Below are 23,506 nucleotides of genomic sequence, written 5' to 3' on the forward strand. Positions count from 1 at the left end.
TCTTTCAGAACCCCCCATTGAATTCACTAAGCCTCTTGAGGACCAGACTGTCGAGGAGGAAGCCACTGCAGTGCTGGAATGTGAAGTATCCAGAGAAAATGCAAAGGTGAAATGGTTCAAAAATGGAACAGAAATCCTCAAAAGCAAGAAGTATGAAATTGTTGCTGATGGCAGGGTCAGAAAACTTATTATACATGGCTGTACCCCAGAGGATATCAAAACATACACTTGTGATGCTAAAGATTTCAAGACTTCCTGTAACCTGAATGTTGTGCGTAAGTATTCTTACACAGGACTTGTTATTTTCAACTCTTTATAACAAACAAACCAAAACACTTTTTTGCATGTTCTCTTTGGCCCAGCTATATTTCTTCACAATTTATAACATCAACGGTGGCCTAACCTTATCCTTTATGTTTTCCAAAATTATCTGAACCCAGTATGTACTCTGCTAAAAGACCTCAATCACATTTTGCTCTGCTTCTGAGCAGATGTGTTCTTTGTCTACATGGGGTAAGCCTACTGCATGAAAATTCTTCCTGTGGATGAAAATAAGAATAAGAAAGAAAAGTTAAGGAACTGTTGGTTTTTTTTTAAGTGAAAATGATTTCCATTTGTAAAGAAAATAAATTTTCAGACCTAAGAAACAAATAGAAAGTGAGCATGAAATTCATTTGAATAGGAACATATTGGAGATCTACCATAACAGGATGATAAAACCCATTACTTAATTTGATCCCTGAGAATAAGAAGGCTTGAGAGAAGTTGGAACAAGGCTTGGATTCTTTGAGTCCTAGATTCTTTTCATAAAGAAAGAAGCACTAACAGTTCTTAGCATTACGTTTTCCTCTGGTGAAAAGTAATATCTTTATTCAAAATGCAGTATGTTACCCCATTTGTTTCATTTATTCATCTGTCCTGTGAGGATGCTTTTCAGTGTGTATTTTTGTGCAATATTGCTTGGTGGACTTGTTTCTCATCTGTCAATGGCTAAAACCTAGTGGTCCTGACTGTGTATTATTTCTTTTCTACTGTGTGCTATTTCTTCCATTTTGTGGTTGCTGTGATTTAGCTTAAATCACAGTTGCTTCTTGGATTCTCCTTCTTCCTTCTGCCATCTGCCTCCACTCCAAAAGTATCCAGCCACCATGGTCTGTCCTCAAGCCTAAAAGCCAGCATTTTTTTCCAAGATCTCACTGACCAAAAACAGCCATGTTGGAAAAAACTCACAGGAAGCTTTGAAATAAAAGGAAGAGCAGGAAGGCAGTACCCTAATCCTAGACAGCGGCTGACATCCACAGATTATAAAACAGAGTCAAAATCTAAATCACCCTTCCATGCAAAACAGTCTGTTGCATTAATAAATGTTATATGTGACACCTTTGAAGCTGAGCTTTTTTAATGCAAAATTTGTGTTATACCTGGTAGCCATAACAAAGATTGTCACGGTGCTTCAAGCTGTCTTCTCTTTGAATTTTACTAATTTCTCAGCAACTATGGTGGCTTCTTTGAGGCAATGTTTCTTTTCTACTAGTGTTTCAAAATCTTTCAACTCTGGCACAGCATCATGGAGGATTTTTTTTCAGTTACCATCTAAAAGATCTGAGATGGACATATAGAATGCCTCCTAATAGTATGTAAACTACATAAAAAGTAAAACATCGCACCTGATTGCATCTCCAAGGGCTTTCAAAGTTCATGGTTACCTATTAAGATAGATAGATCCTTTTAAAGGATATTTTTTAATGAACACTGTAGTAATCTCAGAAAAATTCCTAACAACCTTGTTGTGAATTCTGATGAAACTTTTTTACAGCTCCTCATGTGGAATTCTTAAGACCACTTACTGACCTACAAGTTAAAGAAAAAGAAATGGCTCGGTTTGAATGTGAAATTTCCCGGGAAAATGCTAAGGTTTGTGATTTTATTATACCTACCATCTTATATTGTCAAATAGCTTTATATTTTCTTTTGGGCTAGCCAAAAATAGAAGAGAAAGGAAAGAAGGAAGTAAAACTTTCTATCACTAGTTTAGTTTCAAAGATTATTGTGGTATGAAATGTGTACTTAATTGTTCTCTTTTTAGTATCATTCCTTTCTTATTATTTGAAAAGTAATTGACTGAAAAGAGAATCACATGTTATTCTTAACTATGTAAAATTGCTATTTTCTTTGATCACAAATGATCCAATATCAGCAATTTCACAATCCCCAACAATTTACCTCTGGTTGCAAGTTACTTTAACCACTGAGTCTCTTTTTCCACACAAACGGAGTTAGTCTGTATGATGTCTAAGGCTTTCCATGGCTCTAAGCTTCATTGGTACTATTATGTTGAATAACAGATAATACTATCTTCCTTTGGGGTTTATTTCACACACCACTTTTTTTTTTCAGTCGTGGGGGTTAAACTCTGGGCCTGGGGACCCAGCTCCCTGAGCTGTTCAGCTCAAAGCTAGCATTCTACCACTTGAGCTATAGCACTCCTTCTGGTTTTCCGGTGGTTAATTTAAGATAAGTGTCTCACAGACTTTCATTCCCAGGAGGGCTTCGAACCATGATCCTCAGATCTCAGTCTCCTGAGAAGCTAGGATTACAAGGATAAGCCACTGGCGCCCAGAACAAACCACATTGATAGTGTCTGTTTTGCTGACTTCAATGCAAGATTTTTAAAAAAATAAAAATAAAACACAGATACTTTATAAGGGTCAAAAATGTGTTATTCTGTTAATAGTAAAAGGTAAATTTTTTTCTTGTTTTTTAAATATACACTTATACATACCACTTGGTGGTATGTATGAATCAACAAGTCCCATTAGTTGTTTTCTGAAAAATTCAAGTTCTTAGTTTCTTTTAGGGATATTGATGGCAAGAAACAATACAAAAACTGATCAAGGAAACTTATAAAGAAATTTATCTTAATATAGGTTCAATGGTTTAAAGATGGTGCTGAAATTAAGAAGGGCAAAAAGTATGACATAATATCTAAGGGGGCAGTACGCATTCTTGTCATCAACAAATGTCTACTGAATGATGAGGCTGAATATTCCTGTGAAGTCAAGACAGCAAGGACTTCCGGCATGCTGACAGTCCTAGGTAAGAGTGAAGGCTTTCTTTGCTGAAGAAAAGTGTGTTAGGTAAAAAATAATAATAACTTGTATTAGGTAATAATAAAATATGTTAGATGAAAGCTAATAACCTCCAGTTGAACAGACTTTTAATATTCTGATTGCAGAGGAAGAAGCTGTCTTTACAAAAAATCTTGCCAATGTCGAAGTTAGTGAAACAGACACCATAAAACTTGTTTGTGAGGTCTCTAAGCCTGGAGCAGAAGTGGTCTGGTACAAAGGGGATGAAGAGATCATTGAAACAGGAAGGTTCGAAATACTTACAGATGGAAGGAAGAGAATCCTGATCATTCAGAATGCTAACCTTGAGGATGCTGGCAGCTACAACTGTCGACTCCCAAGTTCTCGAACTGATGGCAAAGTCAAAGTACATGGTATGAAAAATCACAACAAAATCACATTCTTCATGCTTGAAATGCATATTAAAGTGTGAATGCCTGAGTTTTCAATATATCGCAAACTTTCCTTACCAGAACTTGCTGCTGAATTCCTGTCAAAACCACAAAACCTTGAAATACTTGAAGGAGAAAAAGCTGAATTTGTCTGCACTATATCAAAGGAAAGTTTTGAAGTCCAGTGGAAGAGGGACGATCAGACACTTGAATCTGGAGATAAATATGACATCATTGCTGAGGGCAAAAAGAGGGTCCTGGTGGTGAAAGATGCCACATTACAAGACATGGGCACTTACGTGGTCATGGTCGGGGCTGCCAGAGCCGCAGCTCACTTGACTGTGATTGGTAAGTCTGCTCTTTTTGCCTTTTAGGTTTGTTCTAATTCTTTCTACTACTTTGGCCCCTTATGCTATAAGATCTTCTTGATTACTTGCAGAAAAACTCAAGATCATCGTACCTCTTAAGGATACCAGGGTGAAGGAACAGCAAGAAGTTGTCTTCCACTGTGAAGTCAATACTGAAGGTGCTAAAGCCAAATGGTTCAGAAATGAAGAAGCCATATTTGATAGCTCAAAATACATCATTTTACAGAAAGATCTGGTCTACACCCTGAGAATCAGAGATGCGCGATTAGATGACCAAGCCAACTATACTGTGTCTCTGACCAATCACAGAGGAGAAAATGTTAAAAGTGCAGCAGATCTCATTGTAGAAGGTAAGTGATTTATATAGTATTAGAATCATTTCCCACCGATTTTTATCATGAGGACAACTAAAATCAACATCGTCCCCTTTTTACACAGAGGAAGATCTCAGGATTATTGAGCCTCTTAAAGATATTGAAACGATGGAGAAGAAATCTGTTACATTCTGGTGCAAAGTGAATCGTCTCAATGTAACACTGAAGTGGACCAAAAATGGGGAAGAAGTAGCTTTTGATAACCGCGTATCATACCGAATTGATAAATACAAACACTCTCTAATTATCAAAGATTGCGGCTTCCCAGATGAAGGGGAATACATTGTCACTGCTGGGCAGGATAAATCTGTGGCTGAGCTACTCATCATAGAAGCCCCCACAGAATTTGTGGAACACTTGGAAGACCAGACCGTCACCGAGTTCGACGACGCTGTCTTCTCCTGCCAGCTCTCCAGAGAGAAAGCAAACGTAAAATGGTACCGAAATGGGAGAGAAATCAAGGAAGGCAAAAAGTATGCAGGAAACTTCTGATTCTGCAGTTATATGTATACTTTAGAGAAATTTAGCAGTCACTGTCTAAACTAACCAATAACTCCATCTTCTCTTTAGATACAAATTTGAAAAAGATGGAAGTGTCCACAGGCTCATTATAAAAGACTGCAGGCTGGATGATGAATGTGAATATGCTTGTGGAGTAGAAGACAGAAAGTCTCGAGCTAGACTTTTCGTAGAAGGTGTGTATTCAGTCATAGAATAATTCTGTTAATGGCCAGTCTTTAAATACCAATTGAAATACAAGTGTATTTATATTCATTGCACTATTTTTTGTCCCAGAAATCCCTGTTGAGATTATCAGGCCTCCTCAAGATATTCTTGAAGCCCCAGGTGCTGATGTTGTCTTTTTTGCTGAGCTCAATAAAGATAAGGTAGAAGTTCAATGGCTGAGAAACAACATGATTATCGTGCAAGGTGACAAACACCAGATGATGAGTGAAGGAAAAATACACAGGCTACAGATTTGTGACATTAAACCCCGTGACCAGGGTGAATACAGATTTATTGCCAAAGACAAAGAAGCCAGAGCTAAACTTGAATTGGCAGGTAAGTCCTTAATTTTGATCTTAATATATTCTTGACAGCCAGCTGCCGGTTGCTCACTTCTATAATCCTTGCTACTTAGTAGGATTCTGAGAAGAGAAGATAGAAATTCAAAGCCATCCCTGGGGGAAAAGAGTTCTGAAAGATTTTATCTTCAGTTAACCAGCAAAAAGCTAAAAAGTGAAGGAATGGTTTAAGTGGTAGAGTTTCCATGCCAATTTTGAATGAAAAAGCCAAGTGAGAGTACTAAGTGGTCCTGAATTCAAGCCCCAGGATCTGTACAAAAATAAGTAATTAGTTAAAACATAAATAAAAGATACTCCCACAATATCATAGCTGATATATAGATTTCAGATTTTAGAGAAAATACAATAGTATTTCATTTTCAGTGAGCCCTGTCAATATTGTTAACTATTCTAAATTTTTCTTACTACACAGTGTCCTGAGCAAGAGGTCATTGAAGGCATTCATCCTCAAATGCCAGAACCCAGTTCCTGACCACATATTCATTGATTCCTAAAACTAGCCTTTCATATTGACAGCCCTCCTAGACGTGAGGGTAGACCAGCTATCTTCTACTTTGCAGCCCTTGTGGAATTTTAGGTCTTTTTTTTATTTTGACACAAGTTATCCTTAGAGGTTGTCACAATGAACAAGTCATTAGTGTATCTCTTGCACATAAGGAAAAAATTATCTCATTCATCTTGGACTATATTTGCTATATTTATTCTGTGAAAAATACATATTTTATACCATTCTAAGTCCTCTAACATTACTTTTGTGATAGAGAATGCATATTTTATTATATTATGCTGTCTTCAATCCTTATTTTCATTTTTGTTTTGTTTATTTTATATTTTTTGGCCAAGAATCAAACTTTCACTCACTGGCTCATGCTATACTAACTGAGCCACAACTCTGGTCCCTTACTTTCAAAAGGCTTATCGTTGGGACTATATTAGAACAGCTGTTATTATAGCATAGCTCCAAGGTTATGCTACTAATATTCATTAAAAATTGAATAGTAAAGAAGCTATACTGGAGGAGGGAAAGTGGGAGAAAAACGTGGGAAGGAATAACAATGTTCAAGTAGTGATGTATTCACTATCTTACAAATATAACTGTAACCCATTTTATACACCACTCTGATCATAAAATTTTAAAAAGAAGCTGTGTTATAGTTTGAGTATAGTATATCACTCAAAATCATCCCCATGTTATGTTTTTCACTAGCTGCACCTAAAATCAAGACAGCTGATCAAGATCTTGTGGTTGATGCCGGCCAGCCTCTGACAATGGTGGTGCCTTATGATGCCTACCCTAAAGCAGAAGCAGAATGGTTTAAAGAAAATGAAGCTTTGTCTTCAAAAACTGTTGATACTACAGCTGAACAAACTTCTTTCAGAATCTCAGAAGCTAAGAAAGGAGACAGGGGAAGATATAAAATTGTGCTTCAAAACAAACATGGAAAAGCAGAAGCATTCATCAACTTACAAGTTATTGGTAAGCCTTGAGTAACAGACTCAATTGGCACAGAAAAACATAAGGGCACAATAACATACTGCAACTTCTTTATATTTCAATTTCAGATGTTCCTGGGCCCGTACGGAACTTAGAAGTGACTGACACCTTCGATGGTGAAGTGAGCCTCGCTTGGGAAGAACCGTTAACAGATGGTGGAAGCAAAATCATAGGTTATGTCGTTGAAAGACGTGACATCAAGAGAAAGACCTGGGTTCTGGCTACTGACCGCGCAGACAGCTGTGAATTTACTGTCACTGGATTACAGAAAGGAGGAGTTGAGTACCTATTCCGTGTGAGTGCAAGAAACAGAGTTGGCACTGGTGAACCGGTAGAAACAGACAACCCTGTAGAGGCAAGGAGTAAATATGGTAAGAAGTGTTTAAGGAAATTTAAAAAAAAAAGTGCTCATCTTTGCTTCTATTTCCAACGTAAGCTAAACTTGTGTTTGCATCTTGTGAAATCCAGATGTTCCCGGCCCCCCTCTGAATGTCACCATCACTGATGTGAACAGATTTGGTGTGTCACTGACATGGGAACCACCAGAGTATGATGGAGGTGCTGAGATCACAAACTATGTCATTGAACTAAGGGATAAGACTTCTATCCGATGGGACACTGCCATGACTGTAAGGGCGGAAGACTTATCTGCCACAGTCACTGATGTGGTGGAAGGCCAGGAGTACAGTTTCCGGGTCAGAGCCCAAAATCGAATTGGAGTAGGAAAACCAAGTGCAGCCACACCTTTTGTCAAAGTTGCAGATCCGATTGGTAAGTTCATAACAAAAGGAAGGAAGGAAGGAAGGAAGGAAGGAAGGAAGGAAGGAAGGAGGGAGGGAGGGAGGGAGGGAGGGAGGGAGGGAGGGAGGGAGGGAGGGAGAGAGGGAGAGGAAAAACTGTGATGGTGTTTCATGGCTGCAATCCTAGCTACTCAGGAGGCTAATATATGAGGACTCTGGTTCATAAGATTAATATTTCCAATTAACCACCAAAATACTAGAAATGGAGCTATAGCTGAAATGGTAGTGTGCTAGCTTGGCCCACTAATTCTCAGCAATAGCAATAAGAATTCCCAGGACTGCCCTCCCTCCAAAAAAAAAAAAAAGAAAGGAAATAAATATTGATTAAGTCAAGAAATCAGACCTATTAATTAATCATTCAAATTAAATAAAAGCTGATTAAAAGGTAGATTATAGAAATCCTTGAGCCAAATTGTAGCAACCTATACTGTGCTTGTTTTATTCAGTGAATTTAGTAAAGCTGCTGTTTTGATGAGGCTGGTACAATGGGTTAATGAAGTGTCACTACACTTCTCAAAAGAAGTTACGCAAATGGCCAGTAACATATGGGCACTATTAATTGTCAGGGTAATGAAAAAAATGAATAAAAAGTAAGAATGTAATACAAAAAAATAAACTGCTACTAAACTCCCCCAATTCTTTCTCCCGTTCTAGAGAGACCAAGTCCTCCTATAAACCTAAATTCCTCTGAGCAGACTCAGTCTTCCGTTCAACTCACCTGGGAACCTCCTCTAAAAGATGGAGGAAGCCCCATTCTTGGCTATATCATTGAGCGACAGGAAGAAGGAAAAGATAACTGGATTCGTTGCAATAAGAAACTTGTCCCTGAGCTGACATACAAAGTAAGGGATTTGCATCTAAAATACTTAACAGAGCATCTTGATTAGAGATGTGGATGTGTTTAACAGTATTAATTTATGATTTTAGGTTACTGGATTACAAAAAGGAAATAAATATTTATATCGAGTATCTGCAGAAAATGAAGCTGGTGTTTCAGATCCATCTGAAATTCTCGGTCCTCTAACCGCAGATGATGCATCTGGTAAATAGCTGGTTTTTTGTGTCAGATTTGGGAATAACATGTACCTATTTTAGGGTTCCAGGAACTTATTTTTCAGGAAATTCATTAACTCTCTTTTTTGTTAGTTGAACCCACGATGGATTTAAGTGCATTTAAAGATGGTCTGGAAGTTATTGTCCCCAATCCTATCAAGATTCTAGTTCCAAGTACAGGATATCCAAGGCCAGCTGCAACCTGGTCTTTTGGAGATCAACAGCTAGAAGCAGGGGACCGTATAAAAATGAAGACCTTATCTGCCTATGCCGAACTTGTTATTTCTCCAAGTGAACGTCCAGACAAGGGTATTTACACACTCAAATTAGAAAATCCAGTGAAAGCAATTTCTGGGGAAATCAACGTCAATGTAATTGGTAAGGAACTAAACTTTTGTTTGGTAATATTAATGAATATTCACTCAAATCATACCACTAACTTTCACTGTTTTTTATTCTTTAAGCTCGCCCAAGTGCACCCAAAGAACTGAAATATAGTGATATAACCAAAGATTCCGTCCATTTGACCTGGGAACCACCGGATGATGATGGGGGAAGTCCATTAACGGGATATGTCATTGAAAAGAGAGAACTCAACAGGAAAACGTGGACTAAAGTGAGTTTTGTGTAACAATGTATCCACTCCAGAAAAGAACAGAAGAAAGCCCAGTAGGCTAGTAGGTCAAACAAATGTACATGGGCTATAATATTTTGCAAAAGGAGCCATTCTAAATAGCAAAATAAGCCAAACTAAAGAATTATTTTCCTACTTTACTAGATTACCTTAGCATTATTTTCCAATTTTATCTCCCTTTCTTTCTATTAGTCCATATATATGTATATATATATACACACACACATGTGTATATATGTATGTATATAGATGTATACATGTGTGGGTGTGTGTATAATTATGTATGTGTGCATGTGCATATGTGTATGTAAATATGTGAGCCTTAAAGTATACATGTATGAACACATTTTCTTTGGCAGTTACAGAATCTTACACATTGGGTTGAACTACATCACTGAGCTGCAACTCAGTCTACTAGTTACTGTTGTCTACCCTGATTTAAAATCAAATTTGTATAACTAAGTTGATAGAAGGAACAAGCTCTTTACAATCTTTTTAATGTGTATGAACTACAAAATATTCTCATTAGATTGAGGTCAAATAGTATTATGTATCCTACTTCACAGTTTTGCCCTAATACAAAACTAATGAGAGAATGGTCTGTAGCATTCAAAGCCCTTCCAAGCAACCTAGGCACTAATCCTAGCATTTGAGAGGCAAGAAGACCAAAACGCAAACCAGATTGGGCTACATAGCAAGGATATGTCTCAAATATACAACAGTGAGAGCTTGTTTATTTCCCTACTCATGGCTGAAAATAAAATAACATTTCTTTTATTTAGCGAAAGTTCCTAGAAAAATAACTCATTCACTTACATTTCTTTGTTCCAGGTTATGGACCTTGAAACTGATCTGGAATTCACAGTTCCTGATCTTGTTCAAGGAAAAGAATATTTATTCAAAGTCTGTGCTCGTAATAAGTGTGGCCCCGGTGAACCTGCATATACTGATGAACCAGTAAATATGTCAGCTCCTGCAAGTGAGTACATGTTTGATGATTTCTTACCTAGTCTCAAGGTATTTGTTTTTGACTTGAGAGCTGGAGTTCGTGTTGTAGGGGAAAACAAAGGCTGGTCACAAGATAGATGGCCTAAAACCAACTTTCTCTTTAACATAGCGGTACCTGACCCACCTGAGAATGTTAAATGGCGAGATCGGACAGCCCAGAGCATCTTCCTCACCTGGGATCCACCAAAAAATGATGGTGGCTCACGCATCAAAGGATATATAGTTGAAAAATGTCCACGTGGTTCTGATAAATGGGTTGCCTGTGGAGAACCTGTTGCAGATACAAAGTAAGTTTTGAAAAGTAGCAGGCTTTGAAGGGGGTGACAGGAATTGAGATTCACTGTAATCGTATACTGCTTTGTTGAAGGCAACTCCTTTAGCTGCTTAAAGATTTTTAAAAAAATAATACAAATTTTTAATAAATAATCAGGCCTATGAGGAATGTTTACTCTTACTCATGAAAATGGAATTTCCTTGAAAATAGTTGTGTTAGGTTTTAATCACTGAGAATTGTCCTAGTTAGTGAGTCTGGTTTTACAAAGGCTGCTAGAAATACTTGTGCTCCATATTTTCATTTATATATTAATATCTGAAGCAGTTATCAAGTAATATTTGAATCAGGCCATGTTTAACTTGAAAGCTAGTGTTAATCAAGTGCCATAAATCTTGGAAAGATTATATATGACAAGTAGATAGTAAGACTAGGCCATCTTTGTAACAGTAAAAACTCATGTTTTCATTTGTGACAGAATGGAAGTGACAGGTCTTGAGGAAGGCAAGTGGTATGCCTACCGGGTGAAAGCCTTGAACAGGCTAGGTGCCAGCAGGCCAAGCAAACCCACAGAAGAAATCCAGGCTGTGGACACTCAGGGTATTTGTTTTCTTACTTTTATCTTACTCCCCCAGCTTAATTAGAATTTATTTCTTCATGAACTTGCTAACCACATAACTTTATCCAATTCAGAGGCCCCAGAAATTTTCCTTGATGTGAAGCTCCTTGCTGGTCTCACTGTAAAAGCTGGAACAAAGATTGAACTTCCTGCCACTGTAACTGGAAAACCTGAACCAAAAATAACTTGGACAAAGGCTGATACACTTCTTAAGCCAGACAAAAGAATCACCATTGAAAATGTTCCTAAAAAATCCACAGTAACCATCACAGATAGTAAGAGAAGTGACACCGGCACCTACATCATTGAGGCTGTGAATGTCTGTGGCCGGGCCACAGCTGTGGTGGAAGTGAATGTCTTAGGTAAGGGAAGCTCCCATTTTATTTATTTTTTTCCACTAAAATTTTTTTATTTATTTTTTATTGTAAAGGTGATGTACAGAGGGATTATGGTCACATAAGGAAATGAGTACAATTCTTGCAGAACATTGTTTCCTCCTCCCTCATTTTCTCCTACTTTCCCTCCCCGCAATATTCCCCCTCCCCCACCACCACCCAATTTATAAAGTTCATTTCCAGCATAGTGTCTTGTGGGTATCACTGTTGCTCTGGTTCACCCTTTGTCCTTTGTCTCACCATTTCTGTGATTCTCCTTTCCCCAAATCAGATAAACATATGTACAATACAGATAAACATATACAATACAAAGTGTACCAAAGTAAAAAAAAAAAAGTGACAAGGAGTAAACCAAGGGAAAAAAAGAAAAAAAGGACTGCATACAGTACACTAAACACAAACCAAAACAAAACAAAACAAAACTCTCTTCTTTCCAGATTTTGTAGTTCATTTGGATTAACATCCTTCTGTAATGTCATTTATACATTGAGCTATTATGATCCTCTGCTACAACTACCCTAGACATATACTAATTATTACAAATGAAGGAAACCAAGCGGCCAGCCTATTTTTTGATGTGTCTGGCTTACTTCACTTAATATGATTTTCCAAGTCTTTCCACTTCCTTATGAATGGGACGATGTCATTCTTTCTGATGGAAGCAAAGAATTCCATTGTGTATATATACACATTTTCCTTATCCATTTATCCACTGAGGGGCATCTGGGTTGATTCCATATCTTGGTTATGGTAAATAATGCTGTAATGAACATCATTGTCCTGGTAGCTTTAGTGTGGCCTTACTTATAGTCATTTGGGTAAATGCCCAGGAGTGAGATTGCTGGGTCATAGAGAAGCTCTGTGTTTAGTCTTTTGCAATATGGAGAAACCTCCATATTGCTTCCCAGAGCGGTTGTACAATTTTACATTTCCACCAACAGTGTAGTAGCATTCCCCTTTGGCCACATCACTGCCAGCATCTGTCATTAGATTCCTTGATAATGGCCATTTTAATTGGGATGAGGTGAAATCTGTGTTGTGTTGATTTACATTTCTTTTGTGGCTAGAGATGTTGGACATTTCTCAGTGTATTGGCCATTCCTATTTCTTATTCTTATTTCTTTTTTTAAATATTTTTATTGTAATTAATAAAAGGGTTACATGGTATTTGCCAGATAGGAAGCTCCCATTTTAAAAAGAACCCAGAACTCATTTTTAGTTGCTTCCTTGAAGAAAACATGCCTAATTTTTCACCCTGTATAATGCCATCCACAGATAAACCTGGACCACCAGCTGCTTTTGACATCACAGATGTAACCAATGAGTCATGTCTTCTTACATGGAACCCACCACGAGACGATGGTGGCTCTAAGATCACAAACTATGTTGTGGAGAAAAAAGCAACTGATAGTGATGTGTGGCATAAGCTCTCATCAACTGTCAAGGACACAAACTTCAAGGCAACCAAATTAACACCCAACAAAGAGTACATCTTTAGAGTTGCTGCAGAAAATATGTATGGTGTTGGTGAGCCAGTTCAAGCCTCCCCAATCACAGCCAAATACCAATTTGGTAAGTTTTTCAAGTAGTACACACACACACACACACACACACACACACACACACACACACGTATGTGTCCACATGTATTTAGATTTCATATTCATATTTATAGAGAAACATATAACTTTTTATATTATAATTGTGTCTTTAGATCCACCTGGACCTCCAACTCGCCTAGAACCCTCAGACATCACTAAAGATGCAGTGACTCTTACATGGTGTGAGCCAGATGATGATGGTGGCAGCCCTATCACTGGCTACTGGGTTGAAAGATTAGATCCTGATACTGATAAATGGGTTCGATGCAATAAGATGCCAGTAAAGGATACAACATATAGGTATGCCCAGAATCTCCATCAAATGTGAAAATGATAGTATATTCAATTTCACTCTTGATTTGTACTCCTTTTTGATAGAATTTGTGCTTATCCAAGTTATTAAAATCTAATGAGTTTTAGTTCTCTTGTAGCACATCATTTTTGAAGTATATAAAATTCATTCAAGGAGATATTTATTAACTATACAATACTAGCTTTCTGGAAGTTCAAGTGTTTGTTTGGTCTTTTCGCCTATTATAATTAATCATTATTGTAGTTATCAAAATTAGCATAATGTGCTTGATCAAATAGGAAGTATGTGAATTCAAAATCAATTCAAGCATCTTGAGGGTAGAAATGGGAGGGAAGGAAAATGAGGGAGAGAAATGGGAAGGAAATGCACTGTACTCAAATCCTGGTATGTGAAATTGCAACCTGCTTCTTACCAAGATGTTACACGTTTTGTTTATTTCTAATTCAGAGTGAAAGGCCTCACCAATAAGAAAAAGTACAGATTCCGTGTGCTGGCTGAAAATCTGGCTGGACCTGGAAAACCAAGCAGATCAACTGAACCAATCTTAATAAAAGATCCCATAGGTATTAACTGATATGATTTTCTGGGGTTATTTTGAAGCTTATATTAAATTCTTTTGGACAAAGCAAATAATGATTTCATTGCCTTGCAGATCCTCCGTGGCCTCCTGGAAAACCAACGGTCAAAGATATAGGCAAAACATCATTAGTTTTGAATTGGACAAAGCCAGAACACGATGGAGGGGCAAAGATTGAGTCTTACATAATTGAAATGCTAAAGACTGGAACAGATGACTGGGTCCGAGTAGCTGAAGGGGTTCCGACCACTGAACATTTACTCACAGGGCTCATGGAAGGACAGGAATACTCATTCCGAGTCCGAGCTGTGAACAAGGCTGGAGAAAGTGAGCCCAGTGAACCCAGCGACCCTGTGCTTTGCAGGGAGAAACTTTGTAAGTCACTCTGGATGGGGTACATAATTCTTCTGAAGTCTATCTACAGCATAGAATATGATAGAAGAAAATAAGAACCATGAACTCTCCCAACTTGCTCTTTCTAGCCTTATTATTTACTGGGACTACCAGATCAGTCAGTAGAGACTGACAATTAGATGATAAAAAAAAGAGGACTGAATTTGCTTTTCTTTTCTTATTCAGATCCTCCATCACCACCTCGTTGGCTTGAAGTTATTAACATCACAAAAAATACAGCTGATCTAAAATGGACAGTCCCTGAGAAGGATGGAGGGTCTCCCATCACCAACTACATCGTGGAAAAGAGAGATGTGAGGCGGAAAGGCTGGCAGACCGTGGACACCACAGTCAAGGACACCAAGTGCACAGTAACTCCACTGACAGAGGGCTCTTTATATGTATTCCGAGTTGCTGCAGAAAACGCTATAGGACAAAGTGACTACACTGAAATCGGGGATTCCGTCTTGGCCAAAGACACCTTTAGTATGCTTTCCAATTTAATCTTCATGGCAACAGTTTCAGTAGATGATAGGTTTTCCTGATTTTTTTCTAATCACTGATCATTTTTTCTTTTAGCCACACCTGGACCACCTTATGCCCTGACCGTGGTTGATGTGACAAAACGGCATGTTGACCTAAAATGGGAGCCACCTAAAAATGATGGTGGAAGACCAATACAGAGGTAGAACTTGAATTTTGCATACAAAATAATGTACACTTTGACTACAGCTTTAAAAACGCCATTTAAAAAATTAATTCTGGCGCTGGGAATTTGGCCTAGTGGTAGTGTGCTTGCCTAGCATGCACAAAGACCAGGGTTCAATTCCTCAGTACCACATACATACAAAAAAGCTGGAAGTGGTGCTGAGGCTCAAGTGGTAGAGTTCTAGCCTTGAGAAAGTCCAAGGACAGTGCTCAGGCCCTGAGCTCAAGCCCAGGACTAGCAAAAAAAATAATAATTCTAATGAAATGACTGTGTTATTTCAATAGATATATCATCGAGAAGAAAGAAAAGCTAGGCACCCGTTGGGTGAAAGCTGGAAAGACCTCAGGGCCTGACTGTAACTTCAGAGTAACTGATGTCATTGAAGGAACAGAGGTCCAGTTTCAGGTTCGGGCAGAGAATGAAGCTGGAGTTGGTCACCCAAGTGAACCTACAGAAATCCTATCCATTGAAGATCCAACCAGTAAGTAATACTGATAATACACAGGATATTGTCTAGAGCTTGACAATTAGGCTGTGGTTATAAATGTGTCCTTCTTTTCTCAGGTCCTCCCTCTCCTCCCCTTGACTTGCACGTGACTGACGCTGGGAGAAAGCACATTGCCATTGCTTGGAAGCCTCCAGAGAAAAACGGTGGAAGTCCTATTATAGGATACCATGTTGAAATGTGTCCAGTAGGCACGGAAAAGTGGATGCGAGTTAATTCTCGCCCAGTAAAAGACCTGAAATTCAAGGTTGAAGAGGGCATTGTTCCTGACAAAGAATATGTGCTGCGAGTGAGAGCAGTTAATGCTGTTGGTGTCAGCGAGCCATCTGAAATCTCTGAGAATGTGGTTGCCAAAGACCCAGATTGTAAGGACATACTGTCTTTTATAGTTAACAATGTAGGCTTTCATCCATGCACTGCATTTTGACCTACTTACGCTTCTTTTCTTTGGGATTGTATTTATAGGCAAGCCAACCATTGACCTGGAGACTCATGACATTGTTGTTATTGAAGGTGAAAAGTTAAGCATTCCTGTTCCCTTCAGAGCTGTCCCAGTTCCAACTGTTAGCTGGCACAAAGATGGCAAAGAAGTTAAAGCAAGTGACAGATTAACAATGAAAAGTGACCACTTCTCGGCACATCTTGAAGTTCCCAAGAGTGTCCATGCAGATGCTGGAGTTTACACCATAACCTTGGAGAATAAGCTTGGCTCAGCAACTGCCTCAATTAATGTCAAAGTCATAGGTAATCACTTCTTAATGAAATACCAGTCATTCTTAACATGTTGGGAGGATGAGATAATTTTGTAGTGTTAGTATAAATAGCTTAGTGGGTAGACAAAAAAAAACACACACACAAGTGAAATTTCTATTTAAACTCTATTGGGTTATTTTTTCCCCTGTTTTATTTGCACAAAACATCCGATTTAAATAGAAGACAGAGTATACCCAAGGAATGACTAAGTGATTAAGATTTATTTCTGAATTGTGTACATTCACATTCAAGGACAATTCATTTTCTGACCTCTGTGATCACAATCATAGTATTTTGAAATCTGTGGGGCCATTTTTGCTTGACATAACGACTCTGGGACTGATGTGTTTAACAGCTAAGGATCACACATACTAAATGCCTCAAAGTATAAGGGATATTCCTGTACTAAACTGTTCTTCCCAAATGTCAACTAGGCTGATTTTAGAAATGGGATACTCTTAAAATGCTAATGCTTCAGGATTACAATAATAATCAATTTTATTTATAATAGGTCTACCTGGTCCGTGCAAAGATATTAAAGCAAGTGACATAACCAAGAGTTCTTGTAAATTAACCTGGGAGCCACCAGAATTTGATGGCGGAAGCCCAATTCTTCATTACGTTCTGGAACGCAGAGAAGCAGGGAGAAGGACATATATACCAGTCATGTCTGGTGAGAATAAGCTGTCTTGGACAGTAAAGGATCTCATACCTAATGGTGAATACTTCTTTCGTGTTAAAGCAGTCAACAAGATTGGTGGAGGCGAATATATTGAACTGAAAAATCCTATCATTGCTCAAGATCCAAAGCGTAAGTTTAAGTATAAATGTATAAATAATGAGGAATTAATATTCAAGGCATCTTGTTCAAAGAAAGTAATTTGCCAATACTAACAGGTTGAATTTTATTTTTTCTTTCTCTCCAGAACCCCCTGATCCACCTGTAGATGTTGAGGTTCATAATCCTACAGCAAAGGCAATGACTATTACATGGAAGCCACCCTTGTATGATGGAGGGAGCAAGATAATGGGGTACATCATCGAAAAAATTGCCAAAGGTGAAGAGAGATGGAAGAGATGCAATGAACATCTGGTACCAATCCTGACTTATACAGCAAAAGGACTCGAGGAAGGAAAGGAATACCAATTCCGTGTACGAGCAGAGAATGCTGCTGGGATTGGTGAGCCTTCTCGGGCCACTCCTCCAACCAAAGCAGTAGATCCAATTGGTATGTTTTTGTGTGTTTGATGGAGTAGCTACTCTGCTGTTGCAATATAAATGAGACTAATTTTTTATCAGATGTTTTCATTAGAATTATAAGTTATTCCTGATTTTAATCATTCCAGATGCCCCCAAAGTCATTCTGAGAACAAGCTTAGAAGTGAAACGAGGGGATGAAATTGCACTGGATGCAACCATTTCTGGATCACCTTACCCAACTATCACATGGTTAAAGGACGAAAATGTTATTGTGCCAGAGGAAATCAAGAAGCGACCACCACCCCCAGTTCGGAGGAAGAAGGATGAAGCTCAAGAAGAGCCATTTGCCTTGCCCCTGACAGAGCGTTTAAGTATCAACAACAGTAAACAAGGAGAATCTCAGCTGCGTGTTCGAGATTCTTTGCGACCTGACCATGGCCTCTACATGATCAAAGTTGAAAATGACCATGGTGTTGCTAAAGCTCCTTGCACTGTCAGTGTGTTAGGTAAATAGCTAAAACTATAATTGCAATGGGGAAAGAATGTCAAAGTAAGACTTTTAGCTAAGCATATAAACAAGGAGAAAGGATAGTTAAAAGATGGGAGCAGGGCCGGGAGTTTGGCCTAGTGGTTAAAGTGCTTGCCTAGCATGCACGGAGACCCGGGTTCGATTCCTCGGCACCACATACATAGAAAAAAAAGCCAGAAGTGGTGCTGAGGCTCAAGTGGTAGAGCTCTAGCCTTGAGAAAGTCCAAGGACAGTGCTCAAGCCATAGCTCAAGCCCAGGACTGGCAAAAAAAAAAAAAGAGCAATACCTTCTGTAAATAATTCCTAGTCATATTGTATCTCCTGAGTATATTCAGCTAATTTGATATGAAGATAGATATGAGAAATCCAGAGCTTATGTCAAGGGAGCATAATGAAATTTACATTTTCTTTTTCTGTATAACTTCTTAACCCCTGTCTTCCTCTGAAACATTAGATACACCAGGACCGCCAATCAACTTCGTATTTGAAGACGTTAGAAAGAACTCAGTCCTCTGTAAATGGGAACCACCCCTTGATGATGGTGGCAGTGAAATCATAAACTACACTTTGGAAAAGAAAGACAAAACCAAACCTGACTCAGACTGGATTGTAATCACGTCAACACTTAGGCACTGCAAATTTTCAGTAACAAAACTGATAGAAGGGAAAGAGTATCTCTTCCGCGTAAGAGCTGAAAACAGGTTTGGACCTGGGCCACCATGTGTTTCAAAGCCACTTCTTGCAAAAGATCCATTTGGTAAGGCTCCTTTAGTGTTGAGTTTGACCTTTTTCTACTGTTTATTTTATTGTATACAATAATGTAATTTATAACATTGAGGGATTTTGGGGGGGAAGTGGTTGTTGGTGGTGGTTTTATTTTTTTGGCGATCCTGGGACTTGAACTTGGCCTAGGCACTGTCCTTGGACTTTCTCAAGGCTAGTTCTCTACCACCTGGGCCACAGAACCACTTCTGGCTTTTCTGTGCATGTGGTACCGAGGAATTGAACCCAGGGCTTTGAGCATGCTAGGCAAGTTCTCTACCACGACTAGGCCATGCTCGTGGCCCAACAGTGAGTTTTTTCATGTTATACTAGGAAATTCAAATATATTATTATTTTCTTAATCAGAACCACCTGATGCACCTGATAAACCCAATGTGGAAGATGTCACCAGCAACAGTATGCTGGTGAAGTGGAATGAACCCAATGATAATGGAAGCCCAATCTTGGGTTACTGGCTTGAAAAACGGGAAGTTAATAGTACACACTGGTCTCGTGTCAACAAAAGTCTGCTGAGTTCTTTGAAAACCAAAGTAGATGGCTTATTAGAAGGACTCACGTATGTCTTCAGAGTATGTGCTGAAAATGCAGCTGGACCTGGGAAGTTCAGTCCACCTTCAGATCCCAAGACAGCACGTGATCCAATCTGTAAGTAATTCTTTAACAAGTATGAGAGAGTAAACCTCTGTATATTTAATAACCATGAGTGAGTTAGACTTGTGCATCTTCATTCATTCTAGCTCCACCTGGGCCACCTATTCCAAGAGTTGCTGACACAAGCTCTACTACTATTGAACTAGAATGGGAACCCCCAGCTTTCAATGGTGGTGGGGAAATTATTGGCTACTTTGTTGATAAGCAGTTGGTTGGAACAAATGAGTGGTCACGCTGCACAGAGAAGATGATCAAGGTCCGTCAGTACACTGTCAAAGAAATCCGAGAAGGTGCTGATTATAAACTCCGAGTGAGTGCTGTCAATGCAGCTGGTGAAGGACCCCCTGGAGAGACAGGGCCTGTGACAGTGGCTGAACCACAAGGTACTTAGGAGTTATTTGAGAACAATATGGATATTTTCCCCAACACCAAACTCTATTTTCAAATGTTGTTGGCTAATATGTGACAATTCTTTCGATAGAACCTCCAGCTGTGGAATTGGATGTCTCTGTCAAGTCTGGGATACAAATAATGGCTGGGAAGACTCTGAGGATTCCAGCTGTGGTGACTGGCCGGCCTGTGCCTACAAGAGTATGGACCATAGAAGAAGGGGAGCTAGATAAAGATCGTGTTGTAATAGAAGATGTTGGAACCAAATCTGAATTAGTTATCAAGAATACATTAAGAAAAGATCATGGTAGATATATAATAACAGCTACAAATAGCTGTGGTTCTAAATTTGCAGCCGTCCGGGTAGAAGTTTTTGGTAAGAAATAGTGGGGGTTTTTTCCCTTTATTTCAAGGATTTTTATAGGATTTTTCACCATGTGATACTATTTTATTACATTTATGTTTTTATTGTTGCTTTATTTTTGTAGATGTCCCTGGTCCAGTTCTTGACTTAAAACCTGTTGTAACAAATAGAAAGATGTGTCTGCTTAACTGGTCTGATCCAGCAGATGATGGAGGAAGTGAAATCACAGGCTTTATTGTTGAAAGAAAAGATGCCAAGATGCACACTTGGAGACAAGTAATAGAGACGGAGAGATCTAAATGTGACATAACAGGTCTAATTGAGGGACAAGAATATAAATTCCGTGTTACTGCCAAGAACAAGTTTGGCTGTGGCCCTCCAGTTGAAATAGGCCCAATTCTTGCAGTTGACCCACTAGGTAAAAGACAGTTGCACTATGTTTACAAAATAAATAACTGTTTTGTGGCTACTTATATTATGTGTTTGCTGAGATTTATAACTTCTAACTTTCAACAATTTAAACATCTGGAAGCCAACTAGAAAGTAATAAGAACAGTAATTCAAATAGCAGCTGGCAACTATAAATATACCTATTTGCTAAAAATTCTGGTATGATTTTTATTCTAAATGTATTAATCATGCATAATTTTTGTGTACTAAAAAATCTAGATCTGCTAGTGATTGATAACAATTTAGAAATCATTTAAAGTATTAGATCTTTGTGATAGAATACTTAAGAAGTGTACTGCCATTTTTATTTTTTTTTTAGCTATGATTATCTTTTATTTTCTTGGAGGCTAAACTAGTACATTATTTAGACTTTCCATTTGCCATTTTTCCTTTTAAATCCCCCAGCATCTTTCCCCCCCCAAAAAAGTTACTAGTTTTGTCACATTCACTTCAAATGTACTGCCATTTTTAATGCTCAGTAGAGTTCATGGAAAGATGACAGAACAAGTAGCCTAAGTAGTCTTGGGTTTAATGCCTTCATTTATTGCCTAGAATCTCCACAATGGAAGTACAGAAAGGCTCCAAAACAAGAAATAACCACAAAAGAATCAGGGAGGGGGGTGAGGAATCAAAATTACAGAGACAAACATGAAATTTTAAAAATACAGTACATACTTGCTAATACATACTCACATCCCATTTAAGAAAGTTAAACCTTTGAGGAAGATCCATTCCTCAAGACAAAATCAGTTATTCACTACTGCTACATCCTGAAAATAAAATTATATCCTACATTTGAGTTACGGGTCATTTGTTTCTTAGGTTGCATCAAGGGCATCTGAAGAGAGCTGGAATTTCACGAGTTCTAGTGGTACCAATAGTAAGGTTGCAGAATTTGAGTAGTCTTGCCTTTCAAAGCTTACTCTTAAGGACATAAAATAGTAGCAGCATTGCATAAATCCTTTTCATTATATTTTAAACCCACACTTGGCAAAATGTATTTTCAGTAACCATATCCACAGGCTGTTAATGAAAGAAGGAACGTTTTTTTCTCTTAGCAGACGATCCAAAGAAAAATAGATTTCTTTGACAATGTAGAATAGTGAATATAAAAAGCAAGCATGCCCTTTCAATCACTAATCATATTAGAAAGTCTAACTTGGAAAAAAAATCAATTTATAAGAATAACTATCACTGGGCCCAGAGTTTGGCCTAGTGGTAGAGTGCTTGCCTAGCATGCATTAAGACCCAGTTCTATTCCTCAGTACCATATACATAGAAAAAAAGCCAGAAGTGGTGCTGTGGCTCAGGTGGTAGAGCTCTAGCCTTGAGAAACCTAAGGATAGTGCTCAAGCCCTGAGCCAAAGCCCAGGACTGGCAAAAAAAAAAATGAATGACTATCACTGTGGTTATTGTCATGCTTTGAGAAGGACTTCAAGAAAAACATAATTTGATGCCAAATTGAAACTTATCTTACTAATTTGCCTAATAAATAGGCAATCTATGGACATAATCTGATGCCATAGTAAGTCTATTTTACTAATGTGTTTGAAACCAAACAGAAGCTTTATTTACATAAAGCTTTATTTACATGAAGGAAAATATTCCTCATATGGCCATCTCACACTCATCATTTTCTTGTTCCTTGGGCTACAGGTCCTCCAACATCACCTGAAAGGCTCACATATACAGAAAGGACAAAGTCTACTATCACTCTTGACTGGAAAGAACCCCGTAGTGATGGTGGCAGTCCCATCCAAGGCTATATCATTGAAAAACGTCGCCATGACAAACCTGACTTTGAAAGAGTTAACAAGCGACTCTGCCCAACCACCTCTTTTCTAGTGGAAAATCTTGATGAACACCAAATGTATGAGTTCCGTGTCAAAGCTGTGAATGACATTGGTGAAAGTGAACCATCCCTACCTCTTAATGTAGTCATACAAGACGATGAAGGTGTGAATTCAGAATATAATCATTTGAGTATACTTTACACAGCTGCACTTAACCCACAAGTTGAGCAGACAACCTTTTAACTTTCTTTTGGATCTCTGTCCCTTCTCTTTCCAGTGCCTCCAACTATTAAGTTGCGTCTGACTGTTCGAGGAGACACTATCAAAGTTAAGGCAGGAGAGCCTGTTAACATCCCTGCAGATGTGACAGGCCTTCCAATGCCTAAGATTGAGTGGTCTAAGAATGAAACTGTGATTGAAAAGCCTACAGATGCACTGCAAATAACCAAGGAAGAAGTATCCCGAAGTGAGGCAAAGACTGAGCTGAGCATTCCCAAAGCAGTCCGGGAAGATAAAGGCATGTATACAATCACTGCTTCCAATCGCCTTGGCTCGGTATTCCGAAATGTTCATGTCGAAGTTTATGGTGAGTGACTTTCTTACTTCTAGAAAGAGGAAATCCATTTTCTGATTAAGAGCTGTCTTCTCAGTCTTCTCTGTTGGTTCCTGTCCAGACCGTCCATCTCCACCAAGAAATCTTGCTGTTACTGACATTAAAGCCGAATCTTGCTACTTGACGTGGGATGTACCTCTAGACAATGGTGGCAGTGAAATCACTCATTATGTCATTGACAAACGTGATGCAAGTAGGAAGAAATCTGAATGGGAAGAGGTCACTAACACTGCTGTGGAAAGAAGATTTGGGGTAAGTG

At 38.5% G+C, this 23,506-nt stretch overlaps 1 protein-coding gene across 5 annotated transcripts in view; it reads left to right on the top strand.

Annotated features, from left to right (window-relative positions):
- Ttn (titin) overlaps positions 1-23,506 on the top strand; it is a 279,501-nt gene that overhangs the window by 177,567 nt on the left and 78,428 nt on the right. For all 5 annotated transcript variants that reach the window (XM_090342543.1, XM_090342544.1, XM_090342545.1 and 2 more), the window contains 40 exons: positions 9-275; positions 1,817-1,914; positions 2,928-3,096; positions 3,236-3,502; positions 3,602-3,868; positions 3,960-4,238; positions 4,327-4,735; positions 4,833-4,957; positions 5,058-5,324; positions 6,555-6,824; positions 6,911-7,213; positions 7,311-7,613; positions 8,297-8,484; positions 8,570-8,684; positions 8,789-9,073; positions 9,160-9,311; positions 10,161-10,308; positions 10,447-10,624; positions 11,087-11,208; positions 11,302-11,589; positions 12,898-13,194; positions 13,337-13,523; positions 13,984-14,099; positions 14,189-14,488; positions 14,693-14,992; positions 15,086-15,191; positions 15,500-15,696; positions 15,780-16,085; positions 16,186-16,464; positions 16,985-17,284; positions 17,400-17,702; positions 17,821-18,180; positions 18,658-18,960; positions 19,332-19,631; positions 19,724-20,020; positions 20,119-20,403; positions 20,516-20,809; positions 22,498-22,797; positions 22,912-23,220; positions 23,309-23,499. In XM_090342543.1, coding sequence (XP_090198669.1) covers positions 9-275; positions 1,817-1,914; positions 2,928-3,096; positions 3,236-3,502; positions 3,602-3,868; positions 3,960-4,238; positions 4,327-4,735; positions 4,833-4,957; positions 5,058-5,324; positions 6,555-6,824; positions 6,911-7,213; positions 7,311-7,613; positions 8,297-8,484; positions 8,570-8,684; positions 8,789-9,073; positions 9,160-9,311; positions 10,161-10,308; positions 10,447-10,624; positions 11,087-11,208; positions 11,302-11,589; positions 12,898-13,194; positions 13,337-13,523; positions 13,984-14,099; positions 14,189-14,488; positions 14,693-14,992; positions 15,086-15,191; positions 15,500-15,696; positions 15,780-16,085; positions 16,186-16,464; positions 16,985-17,284; positions 17,400-17,702; positions 17,821-18,180; positions 18,658-18,960; positions 19,332-19,631; positions 19,724-20,020; positions 20,119-20,403; positions 20,516-20,809; positions 22,498-22,797; positions 22,912-23,220; positions 23,309-23,499 — 9,830 coding nt within the window. The remainder of the gene's footprint in view (positions 1-8; positions 276-1,816; positions 1,915-2,927; positions 3,097-3,235; positions 3,503-3,601; positions 3,869-3,959; positions 4,239-4,326; positions 4,736-4,832; positions 4,958-5,057; positions 5,325-6,554; positions 6,825-6,910; positions 7,214-7,310; positions 7,614-8,296; positions 8,485-8,569; positions 8,685-8,788; positions 9,074-9,159; positions 9,312-10,160; positions 10,309-10,446; positions 10,625-11,086; positions 11,209-11,301; positions 11,590-12,897; positions 13,195-13,336; positions 13,524-13,983; positions 14,100-14,188; positions 14,489-14,692; positions 14,993-15,085; positions 15,192-15,499; positions 15,697-15,779; positions 16,086-16,185; positions 16,465-16,984; positions 17,285-17,399; positions 17,703-17,820; positions 18,181-18,657; positions 18,961-19,331; positions 19,632-19,723; positions 20,021-20,118; positions 20,404-20,515; positions 20,810-22,497; positions 22,798-22,911; positions 23,221-23,308; positions 23,500-23,506) is intronic.

This window comes from Megascapheus bottae, chromosome 12 (assembly GCF_031878675.1).
Source record: "Megascapheus bottae isolate mThoBot1 chromosome 12, mThoBot2.hap1, whole genome shotgun sequence".
Lineage (NCBI taxonomy): Eukaryota > Metazoa > Chordata > Mammalia > Rodentia > Geomyidae > Megascapheus > Megascapheus bottae.